The following is a 22,511-nucleotide window of genomic DNA, read 5'->3' on the forward strand; positions in this document are numbered from 1 at the left end:
AGTGAAATTAAATTTAAATTAACAGTCAGAGCTAGGCAAATAATGAAACGTCATTGATCCAAGTCATTTGCCTAGCTGTTTAATCAACTGGCTGAACATCTTTCAGGTTGCTAGTTAAATGGCTAGCGTTAGCTAGGGCTGTTAATTGAACAGCTAATTAAGCTAGTTGGATGCGACATATATATATAGACATCATGTGCTACGCATCAAAATTGTAATATTCTAACCACTGGCCTTAGTTTGTAAAACATGACTTATACACTGATTTTATGCATGATCTCTTAGATAAGTTTTATTCTTGCAAGTATTATTTAATATTATTTCAAAGCACAAAATGCTTAATGTAAGGGTATCTTAATGTGCAATATTATTTATTGTAGTAATCTAATAAAATATAAAAAAACCCACTGTTGTTTAATTGCATTTATTTTTTATTAGATTTTACATATTGTATCAATGATTGATTATATATCATACCAACATTTTTTATTAAAATATATTAATTATAGAATGGATTGTATGTAACCCAGTGAGCTCTCTTCTGGTCTTCTTCACTTTTGTGTGTTGTAAATAATGATTTATAGACTTCACTTGTCTGTGGATCTTTTGCTATACTGTATTCTTTCTTTGTCTTTTTATAGGATGGATCTTGCTGCAATGCATTTGGATGAGCCCTTTTGAATGATCCAAAATGTCCTCTTGCTTGTTTATTTGGGTTAAATTTTGGTAATGTTAGTGGTATTGTATCTGACATTTCTTTTTTCAGTTGACTCTTATCATCTTCCTTTTTAACTTGACTACTGCAAGGTTGCGGTTCTTGGGATGTTGAAGGTTCCTCTGTTTTTATTTCAATTTTTTCTTTCTTTGTAGTTTTTGATTTTTTTGTCTTTCTGTTAGAGACTCGTATTGACATCTGTTCATTGAGTTTTTCGATATCTTCCTCATTTCCATTGAGAACCACTACATCATTATCAGTGAAAGGATTCTGACACTAAAAAGAAATATTGTTGTTAAGCAAATAATAATAATTAGTAGTACAATCTTATTTACGGGTTGTCAAAAAATTAAGTGTTTTTTTAATATTATGTGTCATGAAATCTAATTTAAATTTTTTCATGGAAATACAATGGTACACTTGTTAAGTTGTGATTTAAAAAAAACTGTGTTGCTACAACCGCTTATCAATATAAATTTCTGAATCTGTTTCATGATCATTTATTTTTCTTAATAGGTAAGTATGTGATCAGATGCTGTTGATTCTTAAGTGTGATGCTTGCTGGTTTCCTCACCATATTTTCCTTCATCATTCAAAACAAGATAAGATATTTTTTTATTTTACTTTATTTTCAAATATAAAATTCTTACCATATGACAAAGGTTCTGTTTCACTTCCTTTAATGCTCTTTCAGCTAGCACACAGCCACAGCTCCATAAGAATATGAAACGAAACTTTCCTGTCATCTCTAAACCACTTATGGGGCATATGTAAGGAGCACTGCCATCACCCACTGCACCATCAGTATGTTCTGTTTTTTTGTATGCCGGATTCTTTGTAAGATTTAGATCCCTTATATCCTGGAATGATAAATTATTTTTACAAATCTATTCTATAGTAATAAAACAAAATTATTACTGCAGGATAAATTTGATATAAATGAACCTGTTAACACAACAGTAACCACTACTGTCGTCCATGTCAAATTTCAATAATACTTATTATGTATGTAATGTTCACAACATTACCTTCAGATTTTTAATGTGGCTTATTGATTCTGGCTTGCTTTCTTTATCCAGGAGACTTTCTAAAACTGAACTTTTGCTGTACAATCTTCCAAGGCCACATGCGGCTACAGGTTCTTGCAATGGTTGCTGAGATAATGCACAATTACGCCACTTAAAAGAGCGTTCAGCATCTTTGTCTTTCTGCAAAATAGGGCCACAACAAGTTGTAAATACAAAAGTAAGGTATTTCATTGATTAATGTTATTTGATACCACATTTACACAATTTAAACTCTTTTCTTACCTGTTCTGGTTTCTTTTTTAAGCGGACAAGTTCATCACGACGGGGAATAGTTCCACCATCACAACCCATTATGCAGATTGCTCAAAAATGAAATCGCAGCGACAAGCGTGTAAGGTAATATAAGTTATCAAAGCTCGAACCTTCGACACACTGAATATTATTCAGATATTAATATATTGGACAGTCACTTTTGATACGATTTATTTTGTTACCCTTGGTGACTTGGGACTCCAGTTTTGATTGTCAAACATATTAATTATTATGTATTCATATGTGTCTATATGATGTCAATAGTCAATAACACAGATTACGTAGAGGTCAAACCTCAATTCACGAAGATTCCATACCTTAAATATTACTTAGTCTATGATATCGTAGAATGAAATACAATATTACTTAACTTATTAAACTTAAGAAGTCATGTGGAACATGGTCAAAATTTTACAAATTTAATGCTGAATATAATCTACACTTTCACTACTTTTAGCTGACAGCTAGGAGTCTGTGAATATTATCTATGGTACGTAACTGTTTACTATTGTTGGTATATACTTGGTAGTAGAACTGTGGTAGCAACTATAGTAAGTTAAGTGGCCAATTTGTCGAACATTGTTAAATAAATGTTATAATTTTCTCATAACTATATGTATGGCATTTTGTTAATTGTAATATTAAATTCCTGAAATACAATGCCTGAGATAGCGGAAAGGGTTCCAGAAAATGGTTCAGATTGCGATGTAGATAGAAATGAAAATAGTATGGATAGTACAGTGGGTTCAGATTCGGACAAATTAAAAAAGAAGAGAAAGCGTGGAATAATTTATCTCTCTACAATCCCTCCTTACATGAATGTTGCTAAAATAAGAGAAATTTTTAGTGAGTTTGGTGAAATAGGAAGGATTTACTTACAATCAAGTGCAAGTATGTGTTTTGAGGTTATGTATATAAGGCTATTGTATCGTTATTTACTAATTATTAATATCAATTAAATATATTTTCAGAACCTGGAGAAAAACGAAAACGTGTACCTAATCAGTTTACGGAGGGCTGGGTGGAATTTAAGAAGAAAAAAATTGCCAAAAGCGTTGCCGCTAGTTTAAATAATACGCAAATAGGAACTAGGAAGAAATCACGGTATTATGATATGATATGGAACATCAAGTATATTCCTAGATTCAAGTGGGTTCATTTAAGTGAAAGGCTAGCTTATGAGAAGGCAGCTATGAAACAGAGACTCAGGGCTGAAATATCTCAAGCGAAGAGGGAAGCTCACTATCTGCAAAGCAATGTAGAAAAGAGTAAAAAGATTAAAAACAAGAAAGCTGTTGCTAATAACTCTTAACTGGCTAAACTTATGTTTTATTTGGTAATTGTTATAGGTTGTTAAATAAAAATATTAACCACAACATATTATATAGTTTTATTAAACATTGTCTTGAATAGCAAGCAATATCTAATAATTAGATTGAAATTGCAAAGATATTTCTGTAATCATTTTTTACCAAAGTTTGCTCTTCCACTTATAATTTCTTCAACTCTCATTCTTTGATTCATATTTAGTGGATCTGGGGTTAGTTTTTGTATGTAGCGGCGTGATGGAATCTTGTGCGACAATATTCCTTGCGAAAATTCCCTGTGTACTCTTACCCCACCAAGGGCGTTAGGTTGAAGCTTTTCAAAACTATGAAGCTCACTCATAAATTGTTTACGTTGTGCAACCTTAGCCCAGTGGTAACGATGACGACACACAACTCTACTAAAAGCATACATGTATTGTTTATATAGAACTTAAAAACTAAAAAAAATGTGCTTACAATACTTACTAAGCAACACCTAGTACAGAATAACTGGGGTAGACACTGACATCTGAACGAGCCAATTCTGGGAATCCTGGATATAAAGGCACCCTTCTTTTCCTTTCCTCTGTAGGCTTATCTTCTTTATTTGCCATGATGTCCCTTGTTTGCAGCAGTTCAAATTATTTGTTTTGTAAATAATGTATTAATATGCTATATGAAACAAAATTATAGGAAAAAGGAATGTTATGCGACTGCCTGAATAACTAACTGTTGCCGTGGAAAAAGATAACAGGGTGAGATTTGAGTGTTTAGACTTAGCAACAAAATGTCATATTGGATGTTGACATATAGGAGTCATAGTTTTGTGCTCAGTCTTGACTACAGCTTATGGTGGTATTACAATATTGATAAGAGTACTTTTAATACTGTATTCTTACCTTTTTACTCACTTGCAATATATCTAACATGCTGTTCACTTTAGCTGAATCATTCCCAATCTAATATTAACTAGATTTTATAGACTAATACATATTATGAATAATAAAAGAACAGTAATAAATTAACAGTTTATTCATACATCAATAATATATTATCTACGTTTTCATGTTGTTCAAACATTACACCACTGATTGTATTATATGCAGTTTCTATGAAATGTACAGTGGTTCAAGACCTTGCTGATACTGCTGCAATTCTGCTCTTGCAAACACAGTCATTAAATTCATTCACTAGCACTGAACACAATAAGGATTTATTTGGATTTTCACTGTAGCATTCAAGAACCTGAAACAGATATTGTGTTATGATTTTCACAAAAAACCGGTTTTGTCAAGTATATCAAAAATTAGTTCTATAGATTTCACAATGATAACATGAATAATTACCTAAAAACCTATAACAGATATCGGGCAATAATTTTAATGTGAAATTAAGTTATTATTTTAAAAAATTACAACAGGAATATGGTTTATTTATATTTTATATGTTGTAAGTTTAACACTTATTTGAGATTCATTAGAAGGAAAATAAGGCTACATGACTCCCAAACTATGTTAGAGGTGAAATAAGAACTGTATTACATAAAAACATATTTACCTTTGCTTTCTCTTGCTCACACGGAGGAAGTTTATTTACAATTTTATCTGCTTTAACCAATTCAAATAATTCATTTGCTTCTTTTAATGTCTTTTCATATTCCACAACCATTCCACTATTGATTTTTTCATGAGCTCTTTTTAAATTTTCAATTCGGCGTGCCCAATATGCTTCCTCAGCAGCTGCTTCTTGCCTCTTTTGTGGGTCATACATTGGAGGCGAAGGAGCATATTGTGGTGGTGGTGAGGGTACCTGCTCAGCTGTCTGAAATTTTAAGTTGTAACAATCAATGCTATGTTGGAAAGCAATTTTATTATAATGCCAAATAAAAAATATTAGAGTAACTGCTCTATTATATTTACTTTTGATCAAAAATCATGTAGTGTGATTATTAAATAAGCAAAAGTGAAGAAAATAAACATTACAATGCATCTGACACAACATTGGATACAATCATACAATTATAACCTATAACATTACAAATGTTTACTTTATGGAATCATTAAAGTTCACTAAATAATTATTATGCAAATACGATACTCATTTTCTCAAGATGTAATAAATATATTTTGTTTAATAACTTGACATTGAATCAAATTATGTAATTCACACAAAAAAAATTACTTTGGCGGACAGTTGTGACTGTATTCGGTCTAATGCTTCTTGGGACACTTGAATAGCATTTTCATTGTCCACACTAAGCTTGCGAGTGCTTTGCGAGCCTCCCATATTTAGAAAAAAGGAAAAGTTTCGGAAAATTTATCGGCAAATCACGTCAAAAAGACATTTTTGTCAGAGATACAAGGAAATCTGAAGGATCTCTATTCAGGATCTTTCAAACTTCCGTTACATTTTTCTGACATTGATAATTATCTTATTGTCAAATATGCGATCAATTGTCACAGTTGTGACGATGTTGCTTTTGACAAAATTGTGTAGATTTTCTTTAAATGTGTAGATTTGATTAATAACTATTACGAAACATTACGTTCAAAATATTTTTAAAATATTTTGAACGTAATGTTTCTATATTTTTTATCTCGAATGTTAAAAACTAAAACAATATGCAATAAAGTTCGTTTACTTTACAGTAGATGGCGCTTTTGTCAGAATATTTAGGCAAAACGCAATAATTGTCGAACTTCTAGAATAAAAAGAAAAACTTCAACTTTACTCTGATATAGATTCAATCTTTTGAAAAAATAAAACCACTTAAAATAAGGGTTAACGACTAATAATCAAGATAAAAATTTACTTGACTAAGAAGTAGTTGGTAGTACTAGTTTGTTTTGTAGTTTGTCTCAATTCATAGACGTCATAATTTCATAATAATAATTATGATCTTTTGGTTAACAAAGATCAACACATACGTTTAAATTGGTCAAAACTGTTTTTTGTATTAGCCAAAAATGATAATGGGTGTCATAAACGTAAATTTTGGCAACTTAGCAGGGTTGGCGGGTTGAAAACATGGCGGTGTGAGAGGAGTACTACAAAAAGTGACCACAATGGGGTTTAGCATAACCGGTTGGGCAGCCTCCAGCCCGCCACGAGCTATCATCTCGATTCTTGCCAGACATACTTTCTTCCGTCTGATTGGTGCACGATCCGGCTCGCATATTTCTTGGATAGTTTTTTGCTTTCACCTTACTTATAGACGATATTTCATTTTAGTATTAAATAAAATGACAAAAACTCTGAAAATAATACTACCTACCTCGTTTATATTTGTAGCTAAGTATATACTGGTCATGTTTGGTTATCTCCACTTATTTAGTATCAAATAAAAATTAGAACTATGTTTGAAAAATATTGACTTTATTTAATTTGTATATTCCGTGGAAAATTATCAAACAAGCAATAACTTTAGTAAAATAGAACGTGTGCGAGCTGGATCGTACTTGAGCACCCAGCGGCCGATTCAGCCAGCAAGCAGACTCGATACTGTCAATTATTCTCCCCATTATTTTTACTTGATACAATAACACACTTTACTTCAATTGCATAAGGATTACATTCAAAAAGCAATGTCGATAAATTTGACTATATCATTTACGGAACAATAATTCATTCTATTAACATCAAACATGGCGTGGCCCTGTTTAGTTAAACAACGGTAGTTAATTACGTATTTCTAGGGCCTTAAAATTAACAACACGACTCTATCATGTCGGTAAATATTTACTTTAATGTTACGAGCATTTACTTAGTGGAAAGGTAAATAACTAAATCAAAACAAACTCTTAAAATTACGATTTAAAACTAAAATACGATATAATACCTGGTGGCATAAATTAGCTTAAGTTTCAGTCTACTATAAAGGCTGATACCAATTCCGTGAACTTGGTACTCTCTTAGAAACTAAATCAGTCTAGTTTCACCGTTTTAAGTAAAGTATCTACATATATCTTTATACGCAGCGTAGACACAATTTGACAGATTAAAACGAGACAATAAAAAGAGAGCAATTAAACTGTTATATTCTATGAATAAGGTGATTTTAAGTGATGAACATAATAATATGTCATAACAATAGTTGGTAGTTGCTATTACAGTAACCAAAAATATTGAGTTAGTTAGATTATCTTAGTAATATATATTATTTATTTATTAATTAACATGAACCCGGTTTGAGTAAAGACCTCCTCCAAAGATAATATGTAAAAACATAAATTATTTTTTGATAACCGAGCTACATAAATTGTGATAGATGTTCTAGGGAACTTTAAACGTTTTCCCCACAATATTAATCTATTCTATAAGGAATCATGAAGCAATTTTGTGGCGATACTCTCCGTATTTCACGGTAATAATGTAATAAAATTAATTTCGTGTAGAGGCGTCAGTGGATCACAGCTAATTGCAATTTATGCTCACATCTCCAGTGCAATTTCGAGGCGATTTTCGTTTAATACCAGTAATTTTCTTCGTTCGTGGGGTTCTTGTTCTGGCACTAGAAGCGATCGACTAGTTTTCTATAACATTATTCTGTGTTTATTTCGTGAACTATTAACGTGGACAATACTAACTCTTAACTCTTTTATAATTAATTATTTTTACATATCTTGATGAAATAATTAATTATTAGATACGACAGAATTTGGTATAATTGTGGTGAAGACAACTAAATTCGCAACATCTATGTTTAAAATATCTTTGGTATTAATGTAGAGTTACAGGAGATAGAATATAGACTATAAGACTCTAAATATACATCATTTTACTGAGGGTTGGCCTTCAGTCTCGTGAAGCATGTCTTGTCCTGCGCCAGATGCAGTAACATTTTTTTATTAAAAATATGTAATACCTAGTTGTAGTTACATTTTGCTTTAGGCGTATTTAAATTTTCCTAAAAATGTGTCAAATACGCGCTACTGTGGTGGCTTTCGAAACTCACTGCCTTACTTTACTTTTTTATAAATTTTTTTTTAAGACCACTGACTTTATCTTACATTGCAAATCATATCAGGATACGTTCTTAGGGGTATGTTTGGTATCTTTCTCAATGTTTTTCTACGATAACACATACCTATATCATCTCAGCAAATTTACCTATTGTACCATGGAAATAATAACGAAAGACGCCTTATAAATAATCTACCCTTAGGCCTAACCGCCACGTTGAAAGATTGACTCTGTACATAAAAAGTAAACTGGAACTATATAGCATGATAGATTTATAGCGATATCGACGCTATTTATGACGCGATAAAAACAGCTCTTTGTACCACTATTCAAGTTTTATTCCTACAATCTGCAAGAATCCAGTATTATTATTACACAGATGATACAATCGATTTTCTACCTGCCTGCTTTTGGCTTGTCAGTAAAGTCATCTTCTCACCCTCCGTCTAAAAAGAAGACAGTAAAAAAATAATGCCCGAGTAATTTTAAAGTTTATTAGTGGACTTTATGTCTTAACAATAAAGTGTCAATTTGAATGCATTTTCGTTTTTTATTTGTACACAAACTAACCAGTCATCGAAATCATCTTGGGTCCGTTTGGGGCACAGGTGCTCGGTCAATAAAAAGGGAAAAAAACTTTGAGATCGCGGCAATTAATGCGTTATGGTTTGAGATCGGTTTAGCGTAAATGGGACCTTGCAGGTTGTAACGTATTTTTGGGCGGAGCTTTAAACTTCAGCTGTCAGCTTTTTATATATATTTTTAAAGCTTTGTGGAAATGTATTTTCTATTTAATTATTCTATAGGTATCAGGTCTATATTCTAAAATTAAACTGTCGTAGTAGGATGATGACACGAGCACGAGAAACAAAAGGTAGCAACTATAATAGGTACGAAAGCTACGTAGCTAATATGTATTATAATTTGTACAGTAAATTGTCGGGAAGCTTAGCTGTTAATTACTGCCAGCGGTCTCCCAGCCATTATTTGCGGTCACGATTCACGTCCTATAAATTAATTTACATGTCTCAAGATCAGTTCATAGAGTAAGGAGTAAATTCTATGCGATAAATAAATCTTCCAAGAAAAAATTAGATAATCCTCTTGTCGATAAGTCCTAGCTGAGGAGGACGGAGTTTTCTTTCAATGTATTAAATTAATATTTGCTCGTAGCTGAGGTGACTGAAATGTACCGGTGTGACTGACTCATATATGAGAGAAAGAAGAGATATAAGAATCTGAAACAAATGAATGTGCAAGACCCAAATCAATAAATTAAAGCACATATTTTTGTTTTAATTGGTAATAAAAAATGTCGCTTTAAATAATTTAAAACGTATTGCGATCTACTTACATATTTAATCAGCTTCTGCGTTTTTAATTAGCTTATATCAACATTTATTTTGAAACAATATTGATTATGATTTGTGAGATTTATGTATTCTTTTAAAAGTTTATCCCTCACTGGGTATTATGAATTCTTCGCACTGTACCATTGTTCGGGTGTGACTTTTATTATTTATGTATTATATACATCATAGATACTGTTTAAAAAATTTAAGTGGAAGTTGAACTTTCAAACAAGTTCCCGATAATCTTGTGTCAACACAGAACACTTTATAACGAAATATAATTTAGCGAAGAAAGTTAAAAAATCTTATTATAATAATAATAATTTATTTATGGCAATAATATGGTACAAAAATGTGAAAGGTGGTACAATCGTAAGTTCGCATATTCTACCACACACAATGTCGCGCAAATTTGTCTTTAAAATAATTATAATCTAATATCTTAGACAGCGATATCAAAATGCTTTGCCTAAATTATATAAACTTACTGCGTAGAATTAGGATTTGTACACTTCTATCTTTAAAGAGATAATTAGAAGTTATCTATATAAATAACATTACCTACAGTTGTTGAAATAATTAAACCCTTATTGTCGGTTTATTTAACTTAAACGAGAAAAACGTCTTGATTTGGGTACGTCATAATGATTTCAAAACATTGTTTCACTGATGACTGGAAGTTTGTTTAACAAACACAAGTTTCTAAGAAAAGTCACACATCATCATCACTTACGTTAGAATACGGTCTTATTAAGTCGAGGTTGTCGAACTTTTATATTAGTGCTGTCCAAACATTGAATATCGATGAAATCAACGTCGAATTAATAAGTGCGTGACTTAATGAAGTAATCCAGTGTAAAATTAATATATAAAAAATAACTAAGCTAAGCTAAAAAGTAAATATTAGATTATTATCTATATATTATATGATATTTTAATCGTGAGTATTTAATAAAAAAATTTTTTGACAATTCACACCAATTGACCTAGTCCCATGCTAAGCTGGTGAAGCCTGTGTTATGGGTACTAGGCAACGGATATACATACATATTATAGATAGATATACATATAAATACATATTTAAACACCCAAGACCTAAGAACAACACCAAATGCTCATCACATCGATGTTCGCCTCAGCCGGGTATCGAACCCGGGACCCATGGATTCGCAGTCAGGGGTACTAACCACTAGACCAATGAGTCGTCAAATGAAATGAATCAATACAATTTTTTTTTACGTAATTTGATAAAGGACAACACTACTAAACACCGTGATTGCATTAATGTATGCAAAATGTGTCAAATATACTTTAATTTTATATCGATAATGATATTAAAGGGTCAACGAATTCTTCTCTCAAGTCATTTGATAAATAAAACTTTAATATGTTAAGAGGTATTTTATATTTATGGAAATAAATACTCGGTGCGAATTCATACTCAGTTGGTCTTGTAATAAATAAGTACGTAAACTTAGGATGTTAGTTACCATGGTTACAATGATTTTTGTTCATATTAAACGTATTTTAAAAATTAAAGACTAAATAGATATCTAATGATTTACCTATTTTCATCTAAAATTCGTAGACGATAGTGTCATACAAAAGACTTCAACGAGCTATGCTGCGCGTACGCAGTTTATGTAGGAATAAACCATTTTACACATCGACGTAGGAAAGCATATTTGCTGTAAGTAGACATATTGCAATTGTTCACCAGAGCCAAAAAACTTAATTAATTTCGGAAAAAAATTAATAGTGTCGAACCTATCCATGATATTGAAACATTTTTGAAACATATATTTATTTAACTGCCAGTCACCATTTGCAATGTAAACTTTTTATCCAAAGTTACTATACGTACGTGTTTGGCTAGTTACAGCAAACAGTTTTTAAATCACAAACCTTTAAAACGCTGTAACTAAGGAAGAAAAATATACTCGCGGAAATATTATCAATTTACAGGCGGTAAATATGCTGTATGCAGTAAATTTATGTATTTGGGTACTTTCAATTGCAATTCAAGATGTAAGATTAGTTTATAATTATGATTAGATCTAGAAATGCAGTGGGTCATTTGGTAATGTAATGTTTGGTTGAAAATTGAAATAAAATGTCGTAAATGGTAAAAAAAATACTGCTGTAAGTAAACCAATGTAAAAATCACACGCCGCAGAAATGCTGTAAGTAGCGTTAAGTTTTTAAATGGGAAGAAGTAAATTTGTAAAGAAAAAAATTCAGTTTTTCTTTTGCTGTAAGTACAAATTGTCTAAAATGACTGGATTTTGGTCTACATACAGCATTTAATCTTGCTAAAAAATATATAAGTACGGGCGTTTTCAACGGCGTATGTAATTTTTATTTCATCGTAGAAACACAGGACCCGGGACATTCGATGCGGTTTTTTTTCTGATTCTAATGGCAGTAAAAAGTCACTTTAGGTATTTTGTCTACTTACAGCAAATATGCTTTCCTACGTCGACATACATACTAGGGAGTCATAAATTACGCAAATATAACTTTTAACATACGTATTTGTAATAAAAATCATAGATAGGTTAAGTTCATTTTTATGCTTATTAATTTTAGTAACGAAAGTTTACACGTCTCCTAGAGTCATATTTACGCAAATATAACTTTTAATATAAGAATTTTCATAGATCATAGATAGTTGAAATTATTTTAATGCTCATCAGTAACGAAAGTTTACACGTTTTTTTAGTATTTGAAATTAAAAAATATTAGTAATCGCAGATAAACAACCAAAACTTCTTATTAAAAAATGTAATCATTACTTACATTACGTAAATAAGTAAATTGTTATTCGATTTTTCAAGTACTTTTTAAGGTAGGTAATATTTATTACGCATATAACACACCAATTATGGATATTTCAACAAAACACGAGTAAAAATTCCTTCTTCTTAGCAAGGTACCATTAAGTATCATAAATTTAACTACACTCCGAACTTGTGAATATAATGATTGGTCAATAAAGCGAGTAATGCTCCCATTTTACTTTGTACCTCCGATATCTCACAAACATTAGTAAATTGTGCAGTCAATTCTCTTTTACGCATTCAAGAATCAGTGTTTAAAGTTAAACACGATACAATTTATTTAGAAATGCATTTGCTCAGAAATGAAAGTTTACTTCATATTCAACATCTGAACAAGAACCCAACCCAAGTCCACTTTGCAGTGCAATGAGGATATTAATTTTTGTACTAAAATTGTGTTGAATATAAGAAATTGTCGGACTTTCAATTCTATTAAGGTTTGATAGGTGATTGTTTATAATTAATTATAAACATGATTTCGATTTTAATTATGTTATTTTTTAGATTTTGTGTTTCTACATCTAGTTATAAAAGTAGTAGCTATATAATTACATAATACCTAAAGATAGAATACTCAAACATGAAACTATGAAAATAGTTATTATGAAAAAAATATTACAAAATAGTGTATAATTATGTGTACGTTCACATTTAGTAACTTAAAATACTAATACTCTCTTTGGTTTACCCGAGTACTGCATATTTAATAAAAACCTCTTTAACGGATATATATGAAAAAAGTTACATTATTTATTGCCGGCGTTTAGCGTTCGTGGCATACAAGAGATAGCCTTTACGGGATATCTAATTATGTAATTACATAACGCAATGTATTCGACTTTATATTGTTAAAGAATTCTTATTAAAATAAATAGTAATTATAATAACAACAGGTATGAATTGTTGGACTCAAGAGTAAAAGATAACAGACACGAGTATATATAAACTCGTCTATTTTCCAGTTGGGTAAAATTAATATCAATAGGTTCAATGGTTTATTCACAGTGTGTGCGTTAGCATAAGGCCTTCAAGCATGTCTGAAGAGGCTCTGAACAAACAGTCAACTGACTGACTCATTCTGTGTCATTTTAAAGCAAAGATTACAAAAAAAATCATTTCCATTGAATTTTAGAATCGACTAAGAAGATATTTAACGAAGAACGTGTCGTAATTGACTTTTAAATCTGTATAAATAAAAATGATTCGCAAAATATGTTGCTAAGTGCAAAATTCGAACACGGCTGGACCAATTCGATTATTTTTGTTTTTGATTTATTCCTTGAACTCTGAGGAAGGCTTTTTGAAGAGAATAATTGGAAAAATTGCACACAAAAACTTTAAAACCAGTTTTTTTTCGACGGCTAAGTAATAAAATCATATTAAGGCGAAAGAAAGTTCGCTGGTTCGTATTTAAAACAATTACGAGAAATTTATATATACATATAGTGTTTAAGCTACTTCAAGGGTAATTCTAGGAATATTAGCTGTAACATGATACTACCATTTCTTCTGCAAGATTGATACAATAAGTCTTAATCCTTAATTGCTAAAGGTGACCAAAAAGGTATATCGGAGCAATGGCGTTACTGTCAGTTGTCATTGTCATTGTCACCCAGTGACATATACAGCGCTTTAATTAACAAAGACAAAGTCAAATCAATTCAAAACCGTCAATAAGTTTTTGAAATGCCAATATTTTTAGATCTATTAGCGACTATTCAATTGTCGATAATAATCATAGCGACACGGCCATGACAGTCGCTTTGCATCAGCATGAATAAAAAAAGTGGTTTAGTTTTTAATTCCTTTCCCATTCAAAAAGCATTAAAAAGAATTTCTGTGAAAAATTCATAAAATTTTTATTCTTTCTATCGCTCCAGACCAAACACTAAACATCGGTTATGATAGCGAGAGCCGTTATAGTTCGGAAATTCATAGAGCAATAAAACTATGGAGGAATAATAACGCGATGGACGCGGAATGATTCTAACAATATACAATCAACTTTCATCATCGTTAAGCTTAACATAATTTTACAACTTAAACATAAGTTATAGATTAGTAACGTGCCATATTTTATACTATGTGTGAGCTGTTGTTTATTTATAGACAATATATCAAACAAAAATGTTATACTAGTCCTTTATATATCTACGCCTAAGATTTTTTTAATTAATCTAAAGCGTAATGTTTAAATTGATTACTAATAGAGAATTACGCAGTAATGAAATATAGGCAAATTTAACTCTTCTTTCACATATTTTATTACATTGTGTATGAATATTTCACTTGTTTTTACACGGGGGTGGTGTTGTAGACGAAGACTAATTAAATAAAACTTTATAACAACTTGTTTATCAATTTTCATACGTCTTATAAGCAATAATCAATAAATTAACTGGCAAAGATGAGTGGGCCTAAACAAATACTTTTGCGTTACTTTATTTTTCGGCATTACGTGAATAGTCACGTTCTCTTCTCGACACAGAAAAAATAACGATACAAGTCGGTTTGTGGACAAAAGTGTTGCAGTTTCAGTTTTAAAATGACTTGCCAATGTAGTTTTAACCTTATCAGTGGAGTTTAAGGCTTATTGTATGTTAATTAAAGGTGGTATTATAATTGCATGGCAACGTGAAGCTGGCCACAATAATTGTTTAAATTTGCAAAACAGAACTTTATCACCACGTATTAAGGTCTAGACAGATATTGTTTTTAATGAGCGAGCGTTGTACCACATTCGATAACAGACAGAAAAGCCGTCTACATGGAAAAAGTGTCTCTAGTACCTTGTTTTAAAGTTCAAGGATTGTTTGAGAAGTAGTTTTTTATTAGTCGGCAATCGGGTTGAGTCGGGCTGGGTGCAGGAATGCGGTCCAGCGGACCCCGTAGGCTATGGTACATAGTATCGAAGGTTGTTAACACATATATATCTCTGTCGTGACCACGTAATACTTTTCTCTCGCTTTTACAGACTCCAAAAGGATGAGTTTCTTGGATTAAGCGATAAGAGTGTAAATCAGCCGGATTTGAATTTTAATACGCGTCCTGGAATGATATTGAGAGTGTGGATGTAATTACTTTATTTTTAAAGAAATATTGAAGATTCATATTCATAATAGTCTATCGTATGCCGATTTTAAAAGTAATTTTCGATTAGCTTTATCTATTAAATCGATTTTTACATTCATAGTGAGCTTTTGTTGAAGAATTAAAGTCGTATATATCATTGAAGTAATAAATTAATGAACTTTATTAAGTGAACGTAATTTTCTGTAATTGGGAGCCGTTTTTGGCTCATTTGGACAGAGTCAACGACCCACTTGTAACAATTGACAAACCAGATATTCGAACAGGCTCTCGATTTAGCCCAAACATATTAATGTTAAAGAATAGGGCTATATACAAACAAAAAAATTGATTTATAATATTTAGTGGTTGTTAAATTCTAACTGGGCGTGACTGGTAAGATTAAATTTCAAAGAGAATTAAAAAATCCTTTCCAAGCAATATTAACTTTAGTATAAGCCGTATGCAAGTTATTTTGATACGCAAGTGTTTCTAAAACATGATCTCGTGTATTCCAAACCAAAAAATTTACTTTTGAACTTTGAAGTAACGGAAAGAATTGTGCAGAAACTCGCACGTCTCAACACAACGTTAGAAAATATCAATCCAGCCTGATTATCAAAGAAACAGACACAGAAATGTGTCTGCTCCAAGCTTCTAATGGGATTACGGAAACGTCACAACCCAATACTGCAGTATAAGAGGACATATGTATAGTCTCGATCCTACAAATGTATGAACGTTTTTCGCCTCAGAGGCTGTCAGACTTGCAGTTATTAAAACGAACTGGCTTCATAAGTCAAACTCTTTCAACCCATTCGTGAATTACGGTTACGATGTAGTAGTATTTGCATATACCATTACGAGTTCCTAGAGGACACCATAACTTAGAGAAACGACTTACACAATTATAGCTCTTATTATAAATGGTTATTGCATATAATAGCATACACCATAGAATGTAAATAATGTTTAGAATAGCTAGTTGTGAGGTCTTTGTTTGGAATGAGCTTTATTTCAAAAAATATATTATTTGTTTGAAATGTTAATTCTACTTTCAGTTGAAAACTGCATTGTATCAAAATATTTTTATTGTAGGTAAGCTTCAATTGTTTTATACAATAAATATGTTTTATTATTTTTATATGTAAGTAATAGAAGTTAATTGGTAACTTGGGTTTTAGCTGAACTCGTCTTGTTAGTTCAATTACCATAAATAATTTATTAGAATAAATATACTGTTACACCAGACTTTAAATCAAAATTATTTGACACTTACTTCAAAAAAGTTATCAATAATTGAACTTTATCATTTACGCTGGTATCGTTATACCTAGGACAATAGGCAGTTTTGCATATTATGTAACAATGTCTATGTATTAAGGGGGAACGCTGCCAGTATCTTCGGAACCTTGCCTAAAGGGACTCCTTTTAATGATATATTTTAGTTTATGTTAAGTTTAGTTATTTATTTCAATGTATATTATTTTATTATTAGTTTTATGTGTCTAGAAAAATATATTTTATTTTTAAGTAATAGTTGTAGTTCCGTGTATATTTTACGAGTATATTAAAGTGATTTTGTTCTAGTTTATGTCTATGTACGATTTAGTTTTATGAATATGGTTTTAAAATGTTAATTTCTATAATTCCTTAAAAAAACATCGACAGAGTTAAAGATGGATGTGGTGAAACAAATTAATATTTTTTTGTATATTATTAAAAAAAAAAACATCATATTGCTATTCGCATTGCAGAAGTGATCGATGGTAGACGACGGGAAATAAATCATTAATCAAATCCATATCTCACTACTTTACTACCACAATACTTTAGAAATAGAGGAAAGTGACCAAATATGGGATAGTATCCCTAATATGGAATACCCCTATTTCTCCCAAATGCAAACTCACATACGCAATAAACAATGATTTTCTGTCTCCTTTTACTCCCGTTTACGCGTACAAGTTGTAGCATGTCAGTTGAGCAAGTACTTTCGTCATTGTGACAGTTTTTTGTTTTGTCGCTACCGCATAACTTTCTAAGGTATGTTAAAAATACGTATTTTTCGTAAAGCAAGTGCACAGAGTATTGATTTTATAGCTTTTAGAGACCGTTTAGACGTTCTTTTGTATGTTTTAGCGGTATTAGATGATATTACTTTCTTAAATATAAAAATCTGAATGTCAGTTTGAAATCGTTGGAAAATCCAAATATGGACAGATCACAGTATCCAATTATGGACTATTCCATAATTGGTTCTCTAAAGTATCAGCTGACATGATGATTTTGTTAATTGTATATTTTTTAAATGTTTTACCAAAATGGCGGGCGTCAACTCAAAAACGAAGCGAAAAGAATGGATTCAGAGCATATGGCGGAAGTAATAAAATTAGTAAGAGAGAAACAAATGGGTTATTTAAAAGCTGGATCTACTTTGTTTTGATTATGTCAGAAAAACGAATTTTCTCCAGGAGAAGCCGCAGCTACTACACTTGGAAAGAAAACTGTCGTGTTGGCAAAAAACAAGAATTAAAAACAGAATGAGAAAATATCAAAAGAAAAAAACCAAAAGAGAAGACTAAGCCTAATTCAGATGATGAGGAGGTGATGCTATTTGATACTGACAGTGAACCCGATGCCTTGATAGGATATACAGCTCCAGAATCTGAAGATTCAGTGTATTTTCTGTGGTGTGCTGTTTTCGAATGATACTCATGGGGAAACATGGATCAAGTCTCTTATGTGTGGACTCTGGGCATGTAATGATTGCGCTGTGCCAGAGTTTGATACCTGGATTTGTGATTTTTGTAAAAAAATTGTGTACCTTTCTATATTATACCAAGTTTCCAAAGAGTCTCGTGTATTTTAAGGTTAATTTTTGATAGTGTTTATAGTATTCCATATTTGGGGTACCTATTCCATATTTAGGTACCTAAATCGTTTTTTAGTTTCTTAAATTTTTTCTTACCTTAAACTAATGAATAAAACCTAAACTTGTTACAAACTAAAGTGCAAATATATGATTGTTAATAATTACCACAAAAAGTTTTTTATTTATAACACTTGTGGAAATTATGCCTAAAAATCAAAATGGTATTCCATATTTGGTCACTCTCCTCTATGTATTCAATATTCAGACGGCTTTGGTAGGGTTGCTCTTCGAACAATTTCGACGTTATTTTACATACTGCACGGTTAGTTAGTAAACTTTTTCATCTCTTTGTCTACTTGTATTTGGACTTTGATAAAAAAGCAATACTTTCGTTAAAACAGAGCAATTAAACTGGTGTGTTGTTCTCGATTAAACGGGTAAAGTTTCTAAGTTCGTTTCAAGTATACACGACACATTTAAAATACTACAAACAATATATATATATATATAACTACATATATAGATAGCCACGCATACTATTGTAGACGAAACAATCATGTTTGTTCATCAAGCTACTAGTTTTTACTAAAAATATTTTCAAGACATGGGGCTGAGATAACGTGACTTTTATTGGATGAACATATATTTGACAACCCTATAATATACAACGAAGTTATGAAAAATGATACAAAATTTCTGCAATGTGAATTGAATAAAACTGGATATTGGCTCACAATAGTTTTGATTCATCATCATTTTCATTGTATACCTATGCTTTAGTATGTATTTTGTTTAAAATATCATTTTCAAAGCCTTAAACAAAAACTTGTGATCAAATTTATAATAGTAGTTTTTGCATATTTTTCCCGTAATTGAAACACAAGATAACAAAATAAATAAAGTACTAGCCTCGTCTCAACTCGTATTTCTAATGTGTTTTGTTAAGAACGAAAACAAATAATTCAAATGAAACTGAATGTTACATTTTCTGATACATAAATCATTTCTCCTAACGTAACATATCCTTATTAAAAATTCTTTCTTGTGAGTAAATGTAAGTCAAATTAAATTAGTTTACAAGACTTGTATGACGGTAATTATGACTTAACATAACTAACAGCTCGCATCGCAATGTTCATAATATATTCGGAATCTTATTTAACATTCTGTATTTATTTATATATTTACACTTCAATACATTTATAGAAAAACAAATAACATAATATATCAAAATAATAAGGGATTCATCGGGCGGCCTTATCGCTAACAAGCGATCTTTTCCAGACAACCCTATTAAGGAAAAAATTAAAAAATGAAATATGATGGGTAAAATGCAAGAAGTGCATAACGAAATCATATAAAAAAATAAAAAAAAATATAGAATCACCAACCTTAATCTTAAATAATACAAAACTAAATTAATAAAATAAACAAAAAACTAAAAAGCTTATCTCATTAGAATTACGATGCAAAACAAAAGAATAAGAAATACAAGAATGACTAAAGTCACCATTGAGTAGGATGAGATATGGTTAAGAAATGTTTATGTAGAAGAGTTTTAAAAGATGACAGAGAGGTAGCCAATCGTATGGAGTCGTGCAGCCCATTCCACAACTTAATGGCGGAGATCCTAAACGAATTGCCTAAGAAGGATGAGCTGTGTGATGGAGACCAAATTCCGTATATATCAATAATTGATTAAATAATGCAATAATTCCTTATTATCATAAAAATATCACGTTTTATTGTTGCAGTGACTACAAGTCTGTGAAGTTAGAAGAGCAACTACAGACCTCTTCTATAGTCTATAGTTTTAATCTCTTGCACCATAGATATAGCTGCAAATATTAAATTTGTCTTAAAAATTATATACACATTGGTTCAACTTTTCTCCTCTTATCCAACTCGTTCTCGTGATTTATAAAAATACCATCCTCAAATATATACACCCTACCTAAATATGAATATTTAGAAATTCATTTGAAGAGGCTGTGCATATTTATAAAGACATTTTATAACATATTTTCGATATAACGCGTTTTAAATGGACGTGCTTAGGCGATAACGCGATTCAAGTAATGTACAATCGGTGTAGATGCTAGAATCTAGCTAGATCGTTACAGTAAATCTTCGATACAGGAAGTAAATGGCTCACATAAAGATAAATCGAATTTATTTGTTTACGACACCGATACTAATTCTTGGCTGAGAATAATTATTTTCCTTTTAACGAAATCGTGCAAATGTAATTAACGATTACGGTTGCAGAATATATAAATGTTTTAATCTTATATTTAATTTGAAAATACTGTTTCTACGTGGCAGGAATTTTAAAAGCCACAACTATTATTGTAATTACTATCTCTGTCATATCCATATAGAGTTATACGCAGTTGTAAAGTATAAATTAAATTAATTAGTAAAAAATATATGCGTCTAAAAAAGTGATTTTTATAAAACATTGCCGCTTGTAATGCCCAAGATGGTGTCATAATGAGCTAACCGGCTCTCAGTGGAGCTAGGATAATTAGGCATTCGTTAATTATGACGTCACTATTCCCTATATGGGTGCCAAGTCAACCCGCGCAAATAGAATCATGTCTTGCACCTTTGGTATGGAAATTGTGACTATAACAGGCGAGTATGAGAAAATTTCGATAAGCGGATAAGGCAAATTCGATGTATGCTAACTATGGCTTTTCAATGCATATAAAGCTGAGGATACATACGAGGAATTTGTGGTATTGTTGGAAAGATGCACCGTTTTAGGTTGTGCCGATATATGGTGTCTATGAACAAAACCTATCTTTGCAGTAGATATACAAATGCTCACTTAATAAAAAGTAGATAGAGCCGTGAATACAAGTAAGTATTTGTTAGACTTCAATTGTAATCTTATTGATTACAGCCCAGTCAAATTAAATCACAATACTTTATTTAATACTATATAGTTACTAAAATTATGTACAATTCAGTAAAATACCAATTAGTGGGAACCCAGGTCTTCCGTAAATTTTATGGTAATAAATACGTATTGTGAGCATTGTAGACTATGTATGCATTTGGGTGTGTTTGTGTGTAATGTTATATAATAACAGCAATTAAGTAAGTTTAGAATATTTTCTTTATGCTACAAAATAATAAATATTTCAAATAAACATTTTATATAAGATTCTACAGGTTAAAAACACAATCAAATTAACTACATATTTAGATAGCTCAAAAGGACGTACCAACCTGTTTTATTTCATTTTAAAGACGGCTTAGTGTTTTTAAGCGACCATGTTATAGTATCTTACAACCCGTTACCAAAACGTATTACATCAAAATGTTTAGACTATATTCGCCTTTATTATTACGCAATAAGGACCAAATTCTACTATACAGTCTCCGGATATTTTCGGTCGAATATCGGAGATTCGGTTGGACCGGTTAGACAAGTTGGGAGAGCGTCGGTTTTTTTGCAATACAACTCTTCCTGCCCGTGCCCTGTTCTCACACGACTCGATATCGAAGGTGGTATAATAATTGTGTATCTATATTACGAAGAAACTAAGGTGTCAGATTTTATCGGCGAATATGATCTCACGAATTATGTATAAGCATTTGTAACACGAAGGCTAGATCAACATTTAAATTATTTTAGTTACACATATTTTATTTTGGCGAGTTTTTGAATGATCTATAAACATATGTGGAAATGACTTTTATAAAGGATCCGTGTTAATTAAACACGATAAAAAGAAGTTATTTGTATAGAAAAACATAGTTTTAAATAAAATGATTATATTTGTTGGCAGAGCTGTTATTTCTACAAAGTTTTAACAAAAAATAAAGCCAAACGATTTCCAACTATTTCGCCGAAAGTCACAACTTAATTAAATAAAAAAATTGCCGGCTAAATTAGGTGCGTTCATTCCAAGCTTTCGATAAATGTTTTAAATTATCTTTAGATTACGTTCGTAGTAAAATGTATGTCTATAATTATTATTATTGAGGTTAACAAAAAACCGCGAACGAATTCGCGGAGTACATTGACTCCACAGATGAA

General features: G+C 31.1%; 3 protein-coding genes and 1 long non-coding RNA gene across 4 annotated transcripts; 2 read left to right on the forward strand and 2 right to left on the reverse strand.

Annotated features, from left to right (window-relative positions):
• Positions 1–408: 408 nt before the first annotated feature.
• LOC125059561 (replication termination factor 2) lies at positions 409–2,294 on the reverse strand. Its single transcript, XM_047664036.1, has 4 exons — positions 2,026–2,294; positions 1,744–1,923; positions 1,366–1,575; positions 409–991 (listed from the first exon to the last, which is right to left on the reverse strand). Exons 1-4 carry the CDS (start codon positions 2,092–2,094, stop codon positions 500–502), a joined length of 951 nt encoding a protein of 316 aa, XP_047519992.1. The 5' UTR covers positions 2,095–2,294; the 3' UTR covers positions 409–499.
• Positions 2,295–2,583: 289 nt separating this feature from the next.
• Positions 2,584–3,435, forward strand: LOC125059567 (pre-rRNA-processing protein esf2-like). Its single transcript, XM_047664047.1, has 2 exons — positions 2,584–2,946; positions 3,027–3,435. The coding sequence occupies exons 1-2, from the start codon at positions 2,715–2,717 to the stop codon at positions 3,365–3,367; spliced, it is 573 nt and encodes a 190-aa protein (XP_047520003.1). The 5' UTR covers positions 2,584–2,714; the 3' UTR covers positions 3,368–3,435.
• A 943-nt stretch (positions 3,436–4,378) lies between these two features.
• On the reverse strand, positions 4,379–5,749 carry LOC125059571 (MICOS complex subunit MIC19-like). The gene is made up of 3 exons (XM_047664053.1): positions 5,544–5,749; positions 4,920–5,183; positions 4,379–4,607 (listed from the first exon to the last, which is right to left on the reverse strand). Exons 1-3 carry the CDS (start codon positions 5,646–5,648, stop codon positions 4,491–4,493), a joined length of 486 nt encoding a protein of 161 aa, XP_047520009.1. The 5' UTR covers positions 5,649–5,749; the 3' UTR covers positions 4,379–4,490.
• Positions 5,750–9,762: 4,013 nt separating this feature from the next.
• LOC125059579 lies at positions 9,763–17,905 on the forward strand. The gene is made up of 3 exons (XR_007118696.1): positions 9,763–9,776; positions 13,676–13,678; positions 17,422–17,905. It is a non-coding gene; the product is annotated as an uncharacterized LOC125059579 (long non-coding RNA).
• Positions 17,906–22,511: the final 4,606 nt, after the last annotated feature.

Source organism: Pieris napi, chromosome 20, assembly GCF_905475465.1.
Source record: "Pieris napi chromosome 20, ilPieNapi1.2, whole genome shotgun sequence".
NCBI classification, from domain to species: Eukaryota; Metazoa; Arthropoda; class Insecta; order Lepidoptera; family Pieridae; genus Pieris; species Pieris napi.